Below are 13178 nucleotides of genomic sequence, written 5' to 3'. Positions count from 1 at the left end.
AGCCAAGGCTACACAGAGAAACCCTGTCTCGAAAAAAACAAAAACAAAAACAATACAAAATAAACTTTTCTTTAAGTCTCTTTAAGATCTAGAATTAAGGGAATTTTGATGTTTGAAAGAATTATATAGGGCTTAGATATAAGTCACTGTTGGAACACTTCCTAGCACATGTAAGGCCCTGGGTTTGATCTCCAGCACCACTAAAAATCAATTAGGTAATTTTTATTATACAATGATGAAAATAGATTTGGCCTATTACATGGAATTTTTACTGAGTAAGTTTTATTAAAAATTTCTACTGACCAAGAAGTTTTAGATACATTATCTGATTCATCATTTAATTCTAACAACCTTTACCAGATGTTTATAAGTGAATAAACTGTGCCAGGCAACTAAGTGTCTAGTTGTTGAAATATTACAATTCATAGATAGTTCAACAATAGTTTCTTTACTGACAAATTCTGTGAGGCATATCCTGTGTTGATCCTTGGAATTCTAATATTGAAAGGTTGTGATCTTTAGAAGAATGAGCAACTATCTTTTTTGTTTTATTTTATAATAGGCTCTCATCTCCCACCCTGGGTAGCCTAGAGCCTGTCAGACCAAGCTGCTCTCAGATTCACAGAGTCCTACCCGCCGCTGCCTTCTGACTGGATTACCACATACAGTTTAGCAGCTGTCTTTTGAAGATGACATAATTTTAGCAGAAAATTTAATTTAACTGAATTTAATTTTACTGTTTTACTTGGTATAATCATCTCACATCTTCAGATTTCAGTGTCAGACTTTGCAGTCTTTTTATTTTATGATACTGTTACTCAATTTTTTATTTTTATAAAAAATTTTGTTTCTCAGTATGGTAGAATAAATTATATGTAACAATAGCTAAAATTAATAATATTAAATTTATTCACAAAATGTTGTGACAGCAGTATGTTAGAACAGGGCCAATCTATTTTTGTAACATTGGAACAGAGCCAATTTGCTTGTGTACTGACCATAGCACCTTTTATCACAGTGGAGCTGAATGTTTCTAACCCCAGCTACACGGTTTACAAAGCCGGCAGTGTGCACTGCCCTGGCCTTTACAGGAAAAGTCTACTAGACTCTATTCTAGAATCTGGTTTTTACTCCTACCTTTGAGTTAGAAATGCTGCTTTAGAATACAAGAAACATAATTGGAAGACACTTTAATTAAAAGTATTTCTGTGTTTTGTTTTTTTTAAAAAAACAAAACAAAACAAAATAAGGTTCTTATCTAACATATTCTTTTGCAAACACTGCAGGTGCCAACCAAAAAGCTGAAGAAATATGAGAAAGAGTACCAGGCAATGCAGGAGAACCAGCTGCAGCAGGAGGACCCGATGGATAGATACAAGGTAGGGGACACTCGACACTTAGCAGGGCAGAAAGGACATTCCTTATCCCAGCTGAGCAGTTGTGCTGAGTTCAGCTTCCTCTGCTCCACTCTGAACTATTCAGACACTGACAAGCTGACTATGTGTGTGTCTTCGTTTTCAACTGAGTCAGTTGAAAGTCAAGTATTCGACTATAATATTTCTTTTCTTTCAGTTTGTATATTTATAGGTAACTCCAGCTGTTGAATTTATACTGGGAATCTTCATGAGAAGCTGAAAGGGAAAAAGAAAGTGGCTTTCTGCTTTCAAAAATGAGGAAAATAAACCAGAAAATGGCAAAAGTACTGTTTTAGCAGTGCACCATCACTTCCACAGAGACTTTTAGATGGGACCGTTCCAAGACTCTCTGGGGGACATCACAAACTTGTCCCTGACTATAGCACATGTGAAAAATACAAATTTAGAAGAAAAATAAAAACCAAAAGGTGTATCAAGCACAGTAATGTGTTTGTTACCAATTAGATTTCCACAAACAAATCAAAGGTAATAGTGATATTTGTGTACAGTTTGAGAATCAGAATTATCTCATTCAAGCTTCATTAATTGAGGCATTTTTAAAAATTGTCTCATCACAAAGTGGTAATTGGCAGCCTTGGCTACAGCATGCAGTGCTGGGAAACAGTGATCTGCAATTTATTTTTTCCCTTCTGAAACGTTATTGTCTCCTTTCACCTGTTTTAATTCTTGAGACTCTAGATGAGTCTCAAAATAGGTCAGAGTCCTTCTTGCTACATTAATATCCAGCCGATGCCAAAATATCCTTCCAGGAAAGTATTATGGTGTCATTCTTAGAGCCACCCACACCGGGATGGCTTTTACTTCCATAACCAGAGTTCCCTCTGTGGTTGGAAAGGCATGCATATGTTGGCAGCGGCCACACTGTGTGTCTTGATTTTATTGCTGAGTAGAATAGCAAGGAATGCCCATGATCACGAAGTAGCATGGTGGGACAGGATCTGTGGGTTTCATAGCAAACTTGAGTTCAAGTCCTGGCTCTCTGGAAAAGGCAACAGGCTTTGGAATGTAGATGAGGATTTTGGTCTGTATGTTACTAGTCAGCATTTTGAGCTGCCACTGAACCTTTTCTTGTTTGTAAAAATACATGGGCACATATGATTTCGTGGTGGGTTAGTGTGAGATTGAAGGCTGTCATATGTTAAGTCCTCAAAATATAATTGGTGTTTAATAAATGGTTATTGGTTTTTAAAGTCCACTGCCACAAATCATTCAAGCATGACTAGAATAATACTGCCTTGCTTGGCTCTGGCTTTCCAGTCCTCCACAGATCATGTTCATATTTCTCAGAACTATTACTACCCAATGATCTTATCATCAATCATATATTTCTTCCCTTTCTCTAGAACCTGTTTGAGAAATGAAAATACCTCCACATATGGTTATGATAAATGACTATTACTAGATTGTTGTTCATAAGAATGTTTGATGTCTACCTACGATTTATCTTCTCAGTTAGTCAGTTTTAATGGCAGACCTATGATACAGAAAGATTTAAAGTAAAAGTCCTTTTATTGTTCATCCTAATTTTCAGAATGCTACCATTATAAATAAATACTTTAAAAATAAAAGAGAAGGAAACCCTCACCCAAACTTACATAATTACATAGACAAAAACTCAGCATTGTTTCTGTGACATTCTCTGTGATGGGGCAAGAGGATCATTCATGTCCAGGAGTTTAAAACCAGGAGCAAAGTGAGACCCCATCTAAAAATACAAGATAAAACAACAACTGTCTCATGGAGCCCAAAGAAGCTGTAATACAAGTGAACTGTAACCATCTTGTAAGCAGGCATGTGTAAACATCACTTATAAACTGTAAAATTATTTGTACAGTTTTCACTGAGATAAAATCAAACTTTTAAAAACAGGCATTTTAAGTTCCAGTATTATAGGGTCTGGCTCTCTGTCTGGATGTCTGGTTTCATTTTGACAGAGTCTTGCTCTGTATTCCAGGCTGATCTTCGTCCTGACCTGTACCACCATTCCCATGCCATGGTAGCCTTTATCTGCACATGTAACATGCCCTTTATCACTATTTTTTTGTATTATTATAGTTTTCTAATATATTCTGTAATTAATATTTCTATAACTTTTTTATAATGTGTAGGTATCAGTTACAATGAGCTACTTGGCAAACTCACAGTCTTCAACTTATAATTACATTTCAAGGTAATAATTGCCAACATAATTCAGGCCGTCAGCAGAGTTTTTGATCCTTCAGATAAACAAAACTCTGGTTTAAGAAGGAAATGAAGGCTGGAGAGCTGACTCTGTCTGCTAAAGGCATTTGTTTCCAAGCTGATGACCTGACTTCCATTTCCTGGACCCACAAGTCGAAGGAGAAAGCCCTGACCTTTATTTACACTCACACTGTGGCATGTGTGTGCCCACACACATCACACACAAATAAATATGTACCAACTGGGTGTGGTGGCACACGTCTTTAATTCCAGCACTCCAGAGGCAGAGGCAGGTGGATCTCTGAGTTCAGGGCCAACCTTGTCTACAGAGTGAGTTCCTGGACAGCTAAGGCTACACAGAGAAAGAAGATCTTGAAGACACTGAAAACTCACTCCTGTTGAGTAACAATTCATTCTTCACCATTGGAACCCATATTGCATAAATGATCATGTCAAACCCAGACTGCCATATGGCAAGAGTGCTGGGAAGACTGTGAGCATTTAAAAACAAAAACAAAACCCAGAAATGTCATACAATAAGCTATTCCAATTTGGTGCTATCATTTCTCTCACATCTGATGATATTGAAGAGGGGCGATTGCAGAAAAGTACAAGTTGGCATGAAAGAGCTAGGAGTGCATAAGGTTACTCTGCTCTCAACAGTTGTACTTTTTGCTGTATAAATCTGAACAAGTGGCCTAGGAATATACCTCAAGGGTAAGGCACTTGCCTAGTATGTGTGGGATCATAGGTTCAGTGCACAGCAGCCTCCCACTTCATGCCCTCCCATCTGAAGATGCTTTCTGTGCCCATTGCATTGTCATTTTATATTGCTGGACTCACATGCAACAGGTCAGTCTCAAACCAGGAATGAAGAGAAGGAATGGTGTTCGTATAAATTTTAAGTTTTAAAATTCTACGCATGGTGAAATGTTCAGCAATTGGGTAGTGGTGATGGCTATACAGTTTCATGTAACTGAATTGAATACTAAAGTATGATTTTGTCAGACATGGTGATGAACAGCTGTAATGCTAGCACACAAGAGGCTGAGGGAGAAAGGTGAAGCATTTAAAACTAGCTTGAGCTACATAGTGAGACCATGATTCAGTAATCCCTCTTCAAAATCATGTGATTTTATGGCATGTGAATTACATCTATACCCTAACCCAAGACAAATGTTCAAGAATATTGGCTTCTAGACCACCCTCTTTCCCTCTCTTTCTCTTTCTCTTTCTCTTTCTTTTTCTCTTTCTTTTTCTCTTTCTCTTTCTTTCTCTTTCTCTTTCTCTCTCTCTCTCTTTCTCTTTCTCTTTCTTTCTCTTCTCTTCTCTTCTCTTCTCTTCTCTTCTCTTCTCTTCTCTTCTCTTCTCTTCTCTTCTCTTCTCTTCTCTTCTCTTCCTTCCCTTCCCTTCCCTTCCCTTCCCTTCCCTTCCCTTTCCTTCCTCCCTCCCTTCCTTCCTCTCTCTCTTTCTTTCTCTCTTTCTTTCTTTCTCTCTCTCTTTCTTTTTTCTTTCTTCTTTCTTTGTTTTGTATGTGTATGTGTGCATGCACTTGTATATGCAGATGCATGCACAAGTGTGTACAAATGGATATGGAGTCCAAATGTCAATGTCTGGCATCTTCCTCAGTTACTCTCTCCCTCAGTTTTGGATCGAACCTGAAGCTCACTAGTTCAGACAGTCAGTGAGCTCACCCACAGCTGCTCTGTTCACTAGTTCAGACAGTGAGCTCACCACAGCTGCTCTGTTCACTAGCTCAGACAGTCAGTGAGCTCACCACAGCTGCTCTGTTCACTAGCTCAGAGAGTCAGTGAGCTCACCACAGCTGCTCTGTTCACTAGCTCAGACAGTCAGTGAGCTCACCCACAGCTGCTCTGTTGCTGCTTCCTCTTAGTGTAGGTGCTGCAGACTCAGGCCTTGAGATATGCATGGCGGGCACTTTACCAGCTGAGCCATTTCTCCAGCTCTACTTTATTTTCTGTGAGACAATGTCTCCCACATCCTAGGCTGGGCTTGAACTCACTGTGTTGCTGAAGATTATTATGTCAGACTTGTGAGCCTCTTGCCTCTACTTCCTGAGTGCTGAGACTACAGATATAAAACACCATGTCCAGTTTATATGATGCTGGGAACTGAACTTATAAACAGGACTTTCTTGCATGCTAGGTAAGCACTCTGCCATCTAAGCTACATCCCCAGTCCTCCCATCGTTCTTTTTTGTGAGCCACAAGTAACTTGTATCAAAATATACTACTCATGTAGAAGTCATACTTTGGCACATTTTGTCAAAACTCAAGCTAATTAATGACTTTTGAATATTAATTTTCAGGTAGAATATTTGGAGTTCCTACACAAACACACACACACACACACACACACACACACACACAGAGAGAGAGAGAGAGAGAGAGAGAGAGAGAGAGAGAGAGAGAGTAAACACACACACATACACACTGCCTACACTGCCTAATCCAGCATCAAATTTGTATTGAGATCCAGGGAACCCTCAAACAACTGCTTACAGCCTTTAGTGGAGTCTCTTTCTGCTTAACTCCAGACAATTCCAAAAGAGAGGAGGGAAACTTTCTGGAGGATGAGTATTCAATATTATTTTTAAACCTTTCTTATCCTCCTTAACTTGATAAAATGTATGCAGTATTTTTTTATCTGATTTTTGGTTTGTAAATTTGATTGCGTTCAAATGGGAGGAAATGTGAGCTATAGATGTGGCTAATGATGCCCCCCCCAAATATACATTTGTGAATAGGTATATCTGTTTTAGAACACTTCACATATCAGTGATCAAACCTACCAAACCATATAAGAACAGTAGAGATCAGTATTCTTTCTGTGCTCTGAGTGCATGGACTGCTTTCAGTGTGGGGAAAGAGCTTCCGCGGCACAGTCAGCTGGTGAAGCTTCTAGAGGACTGCAGCCGTCATCTACTGTTAGAGAAGAACACACTCTTTCTCTTGTTTAATTAAGAGCTGCTGATGCTAATGTGGGTCAGACCTTGAAAAACACAAGTAATTAATTAAATTCTATGGATTTCCCACAGCAGAGTCAAAGCTGCCTGTTCTATAGGGAAGGATGCTTAAGACATTCATAGTGTCATAAATATGTAATTTTGAGCTTAACTATCTAGCTGTGGTCAATATGGTTAAATGTAGAATGTTTAACTGCCTTTGTGAGCTTAATTAGGCATAGTAAAAATTTTAAAGCCAAAACATAAGTCAGTGGTGAAAGGCTTGCCTAACATATGGAAGCCCCTGGATTTGATCCCCAGTACCACCAAACCAATCCACATCTGAACATTAATTCAGATAGAAATGATTCTTTTGGGCTGGAGAGATGGCTCAGAGGTTAAGCACACTGCCTGGTTTTCCAGAGGTCTTGAGTTAAATTCTCAGCGACCATATGGTGGCTCATGACTATCTATAATGAACTCTGGCTCCCTCTTCTGGCCTGCAGGTATACATGCAGGTAGGACACTATATACATAAATAAGTAAATCTTAAAAAACAAAACAAATCAAAACAAAACCTAGGCACCCAGTATTTCTAAATGATGTGCCTTTATGGAAAAAAGGAAGAAATGGTTGTTCTAATGAGTTGTGTAAATCATACTGAGTTTTTCTTTCTTACCTGAAAAAGAAAAGGTGGTATCTTTCATTTTGTTTTTTACATTAGTGTGTTGGACTTTTCCTTACTCATGGATGTCAAAAGACATAAGTTTACTGTGGAAAAATGTTGTTCTGACAGTGAAAATAAGTTTCACTATCTGTGCCATGTCTTTATTACCATAGAGACTGGTGTTGGCTTTTGGGAATGCCTATCCTATCAACTAAGGTGCTAAGGAGAAATAACGGGCATGAAGATGGTCTCTGCTTGTGTGCGATAAGCAGAATTTATTTATCGTGATGTCACATTGCAGAAGGTCCCACATTCTTCCCAGCCTGGATGACACTCACCTGTCACTTCAGCTGCTGAAGAGTATAGCTAAGGAGTCTAACCGTGACTCAGTTACACTTCCCATGTGCAGCTCTTAAAAGAGCAAAGCATAAGAGAATTTTTGAGTCTGTTTATCCTTGATTTCCCCCATCTTCTAATCTTTTTCTTAGGAACCTTTTATTCCTGTTATTGTTGAGAAAAACTGTATGACAATAATGTTTCTATATCATCTGTAAGTATTTACCTTTTTTTTTTTTTTGAAGACATGCTCTCGCATTAACACAGGCTGACCTGGGAATCTGTGCACTAGAATAGAAAGCCACAGTAGTTTGTGGGCCAAATCTGGATGATTGGTGTATTGTGTTTTTGTTTGCCCATGACTGCTTCTGCACAGTAACTATCATTTGACTGTCACGGAAATGTGGTCTGTGGTGCTGAAATGTTTAATCTCCTTGGCTAAAATATCACCTAAGGTTGCTGGAGTTCTGTTTTTAATATATAAAGAAATTCAGTGTGTTTTGACACCTGTAGTTATTTTGTTTTTCATTTGATACTTTAAATGTCTAAATTTCCATAAGAAAGATGAAGTGAATGTGATGTCAAAGGAAGAAAGCATCATGGTCCAATATCCAGAAGTTTCTCTCAAGTCTTCCTTTATAGGTGAAATCAATACCTAAGCACTTCATCTGTAGCTATTTATCTTTTTAGATTAAAAAAAAAAAACCTGTCTTCTGAAAATCTGAGGATGACGATCAACTCTTTTTAAGAGAAGCATCCAAAAGACAGCGTGCAAAAGTTGATGGTTTTGTTGCTAATAAAATTGTGCTGGGTCTAGGAGAGAAACGTGTTCTCCTGACCTTTAAATATTTTTAAAAGTGTGTGCCAAGAACTCACCATAGCAGCAGGCAACACGCCCAAAACTTTGTGTGAGGTTTAGGGAGCCACTGCCTCTGCATCATTTTTTCCCTGAAAGCTGAGTCCATTTTCTTCTCCTTGCCAGTCAGCATGTCTGGTTTCTCCTCACCACCCTTTAGATGGCTTCACCAAAACTTGAGCCTCCAGAATTAAACAGGAACCAGGCATAGTTTCCATTTGCTTTCCCCGGCTTAGCAATTTCAGAAACCAACTATTCTGCAAGACTTCTGATACGGCCCAATGAGGAAAACCCCCAGCCCCAGCATTAACACAAAATCAACAGGTCATCTGTAGTTGCTAATGTTTCCACACGCAGCATTTTCATTTTTATAAGTCATGCAAACTGCAAATAGCAGTGTGGAAAAGGGAGGAGTTTTCCAGCATGAGTCTTCTGCGTTGAGACTTGCCCACTGGCTGCCTCAAGTATACTCTTCCATTGAATGTTTGCAGTCACAGAGAGAACTTCACCGTGTGACATTCCGGACAAACAGCGGAATATTAACAAGTGTCTGTTTCTGTTACTGCTGTTTCCTAAATTTATTAGTAGGTGTGCAATTTCACTGGATATTCTTTTTTTTTTTCAATTGTCTTTGTACCTATGATTGAAAACAGTAGTTGGTCTTTGACCTTTGAGGAGGTAAGTTGGTCTTCTTCGATTTGTGTATGTCTGTATTCATGTCTGTCTCTGAAAAAAATGCGGTATCATCCTCCTAATAGTAACCAGACTTCCCCAGCTATCTAAGTCTTGTGCAGGAAGGGAGGGAGAGGCTGAGGAAAGTTGTGTGTTTTTGTTCAAATGGTATCAGCTGTGAGAGATGGCGTGGGCTTCAGAAGTGTGATGTGAGATTATGTGACCTGTGCCTTCCGTAATTCTTTCTGTAAACTAAAGAGGAGCCATCTGCCTGGTTTGTTTCCAAGCTCTGGGATGTTGGCACTTCTGCCTTCACTAACATCCACTGTGTGGGTATCTCCACTGGCTAAAGTCATCCAGCTGACTTCATAGTCTCTCCCTTAGGTAGAAGCTTGGTTTGAAATGAAGCAAGCCTATCAAACCCAACTTTGTTCCCCATGTAATGTGAAGGAAAACTTTTTTTTTCAAAGTGGTCAGTTCTGAAAATAGTTTTGGCTCCTTGAGGAAGACTGGAAAAGACACCTAAGCATGATACTGTGTCTTAATCCGTGGGCAAGTTCATCACAGGAGACCTCGGCCTCAGCAGCAGAGTCCCACAGGACTGCCCGCTGGAGGATGATACTGCATTTTTGACCCCTTGGCTTGCTTTCCCCCCCGTGTGTGAGTGCAGAGCAGGCGTCTGACACTTCCCACTGCTTGCTTTGCAGACACCAAACTGGAGCTGCTTGCTAAAGCAAAAGCCAGGAGGCATGCCTAATGGGCCAGTCTGCTCTAGGGACTGACTCTCAGATACGGACGCCTTCAGAGTCCTCCTGGTTCTTACCCCTTAGCTGTGTGCCTGTGAGAAAGGGTTCAAGTTTCATCAGTAATGAGAAGGTTCCTGTGAGAATTGCAGCTGCTCTCACTCACAGTTTGCTTCTGTAATACATAGTCCATCCAACCTATGCTTCTAATCTAGAGTAAAGTTGCTTCCTAGGACTCCTTTGAAATACTTGACTAAGTTTCCCATGGACATCATCTGACTACCTGTGGGTTAACTCAGCTCTACACACAGTAGCAGGAACCTGAAAAACTGGTAGCATCTTAATATGGTGTAGATAATAGTTGAGGAAGCATTTTGTAGCTTCAGATTCTGTGAGCACAGACTCAATAGAAGCAGTAACCCAGGAACCAGGTAGCAGAGGAGCCTTATCTTGACCTCTCAGAGGGATTTATCAAGAAATGTGAAAAATCTCTTCCCCACCCAAGCAGTCTGCCTTGTGAAGTATGTGATGTTGAAATCGTGCTGGCTTACTGTAGTTTCCTAGCAAGGAGGCTGTTGATGAAAGAGGTTTCTGAAAAGTGGGGTTTTTGTTTTTGTTTTTGTTTATTTGTTTTTAAATCTAAGTTTTTCTGCAAGCACATAAGTTGTTTCTATGGAGAAGTAATAGATATCTCACAAATACAAACTCACCAGCCCCTGGTAGAAATTGGGTTTTGTCAGTGAGGTTGAGCCTCTGGAGGCTTTGTTTCTCTATATTACCCATGTACTTCAGTGGGAGCTTAGAGCTGTGGGAACATAGACTTGTAACAAATACAACCTGCCAATCCAGGGAGCACTGTCTTCTCAGGAACACAGGGCAGAGAAGATTCTCAGGTGTAATGTTGGGTGTTGCTCATTAGAAAAGGCCCAGTGTGTTTTATGTAGAAAATTACCTTGTTTAACAGTAGACTTAAATCTTTTCTTCTTTCTTTCCTTCTTACTTACTTTTCTTCTTTTTTACTTCTATACATTTTAGTATTTTATCCCTTCTAGTAGAATTGAAATTCTGAATTGAAGGAGTTTAACAAAAGTTTTAAAATTCTGTTGTAACCATATTATATTTGTTGTAGAAAACCTGAGAACATTTCAAGAATAGAAAGATAATATCAAATATAACTCACTACCTACTGCTATTATCTATTGTTCATAATGTTATAAAAATGGGAATTTCTAGCTATTATTAGAAAATTTTCTCTCATATGTATTAATATATGGAATTCTATCATGAATTTTCTTAAAAGTATTTGGGTAATTTGGAATTTTATCTTTTGTTTATTAGTAGATCTGTCTCAGTCCATTTTTCCCAAAAGAAAAGACATAGTCAGAGTGCAGGCTCCCCTTTAACATCTCTGCTGACCTTCCCTGTGTATGGGTCCTTGGTTCCATGAAAGTCGCAGGCCTTGCTCTTAAGTCTGTTTTATAGACTTTCTTCAGAAATGGAGATGGCAGTGGGTTATTAGAGATTTTTTTTCTCTGTCTGTGAGACTAACACCAGGCTGCTTTGCAGCAGGTAAAGTTAACCACCTCCTGTATGCACTGACACACCATCTTCCAGAACATATATCTGTCTTGTGTGTTTTTGCCAGTGCTTTGCCCGTATGTACCATCCTTTTAGAAAACACTGTCAGGAGTGTAAATCTAAAGCAAAATAGAGCTTGTTACACTGAAGCCCCTCCTGTTAGCCCCCTTTTGAGTCTTCTGCAATCAACAGTAGCAAAGAAAACATTTGGTAGTGTGCAATAGAAAACACTAAACCACTGCTCTGAAAATAGGAACACATACTCAGTTCACAATGGCTAGTAAAGAGTACATTGCTTCATAAGAATTAGTTTGGTTCATTCATCATACTTTTAATCTTTTCTTGAGAGTTCAGAGTGTGTGTGGCGGAACCAATATTGTATTTTATCCAGATTATTTTAATCTGAAGTTTGGATAAAATGGAATAAACATTTAGAAAATACATTTCAGGGCCCATTGCTCTCTATCACACGAAAACATATTTACAGAAGTAAATATATCTTAAAGAATAAGATGATCAGCCGGTAGCGGAATCACAAACTCACATGTCTTCCTTCTCTCTTTTTTTTTGAACCCTATATAATTTGATTTTAGGTTTAGTGGTTTTAAATAGCTTCAATTAATTTGGTCTCTCATCTTGGAGAAACAATTTGAGGGAAAAAATGACCAGCATCATCTCTGCTGTTCTTGTAGACCATTTCTCTAGAGGTCAAACGGTGCGTGTTAGCGTCTGTGTTGTAGGTCTTTATGAAAACCTCCCATAACTAGGAGCACATCTGGAAATTCCACTCTTTGTGACACGTCTCACCTAATGAAGTTCTGTCTGGAGGGTCTAGGGGGTGTTTGTTAAGCTTCACTGGTAGAGAATTGCATCTGCACTGCTGGCTAAACTCACTGTTGTTTCCCAGACAGCAGCTGCTTCCTGTGCCACTGCGCCCGCCCTTCTACACCTCTGAGAGTTCACTTGTTGTCTCTTGTTTCTCCCCTGCCAGCTTCTACCTGTACTTTCAGGCACTAATGCCGACTTCTGGCTCTTGCTCTTTTTCTTCAGAGGGAGAACCGAAGATTGCAGGAGGCCAGCATGAGGTTGGAACAAGAAAATGATGACCTTGCCCATGAACTAGTGACAAGCAAAATTGCTCTGCGGAATGACTTGGATCAGGTAAGTTTGTCCTTCACTGTATAGAAATGGTACTGCAAAGGCTTCTTCCAGGGTGAGCACCAAGGAGCTAGCTCTGTTCCTTTGTCTTGGTTTACTTGTTCTATTTTTTTGGGTTTTGGTTTGTTTGTTTATTTGTTTGTTTGTTTTTTTGAGCTGAGATCTCACTATGTAGCTCTGGCTACCCACCTGTCTCTTCCTCCCAAATGCTGGAGTTGAAGGCACACCCCACTTCCCCTGCGCTTTCTCTGGATAGGCAACTGGGTGGGTGGCAGGTGGGAGGGACAGCTTGTGCTAATTGCAGAGTGGAAAATGCAAGTCTTAGAGAAAGGTTTGGATTGGTTCCAAATCAATGTGTGTGACATACTTTTTTAAATCCTTTGTCAGTACTTTTCCTACACCAAGAGCTGCCAGCATAATTACCTAAAAATATTAGTCAGCAAGAGCATACTAAATGCCACGTTGACATTCGGAGGCACCTTTCTGTTACCGGCATAGTTCTCATCTGTAACATGTAGAACAGTGTATAAAAAACATAGATCAAAGGTTGGACCAAGTATTTAGGCACATAGCCTTTTTTTTTTTT

The 13178-nt window shown here is 39.4% G+C and overlaps 1 protein-coding gene across 10 annotated transcripts in view; it reads left to right on the top strand.

The window, feature by feature from the left end:
* Rabgap1l (RAB GTPase activating protein 1 like) overlaps positions 1 to 13178 on the top strand; it is a 723114-nt gene that overhangs the window by 684049 nt on the left and 25887 nt on the right. For 7 of the 10 annotated variants that reach the window (XM_031386689.1, XM_031386695.1, XM_031386710.1 and 4 more), the window contains 2 exons: positions 1287 to 1379; positions 12485 to 12595. In XM_031386689.1, the coding sequence (XP_031242549.1) occupies positions 1287 to 1379; positions 12485 to 12595 (204 nt within the window). Of the gene's footprint in view, positions 1 to 1286; positions 1380 to 1572; positions 3011 to 8891; positions 9120 to 12484; positions 12596 to 13178 lie in introns of those variants that run through there. The other 3 variants (XM_031386726.1, XM_031386717.1, XM_031386752.1) reach the window with 2 other exon arrangements.

Source organism: Mastomys coucha, unplaced genomic scaffold (assembly GCF_008632895.1).
Source record: "Mastomys coucha isolate ucsf_1 unplaced genomic scaffold, UCSF_Mcou_1 pScaffold1, whole genome shotgun sequence".
Taxonomy (NCBI): Eukaryota; Metazoa; Chordata; class Mammalia; order Rodentia; family Muridae; genus Mastomys; species Mastomys coucha.
Note: the sequence above shows the minus strand (reverse complement) of the source record. Positions and strands in the feature narration are given on the sequence as shown.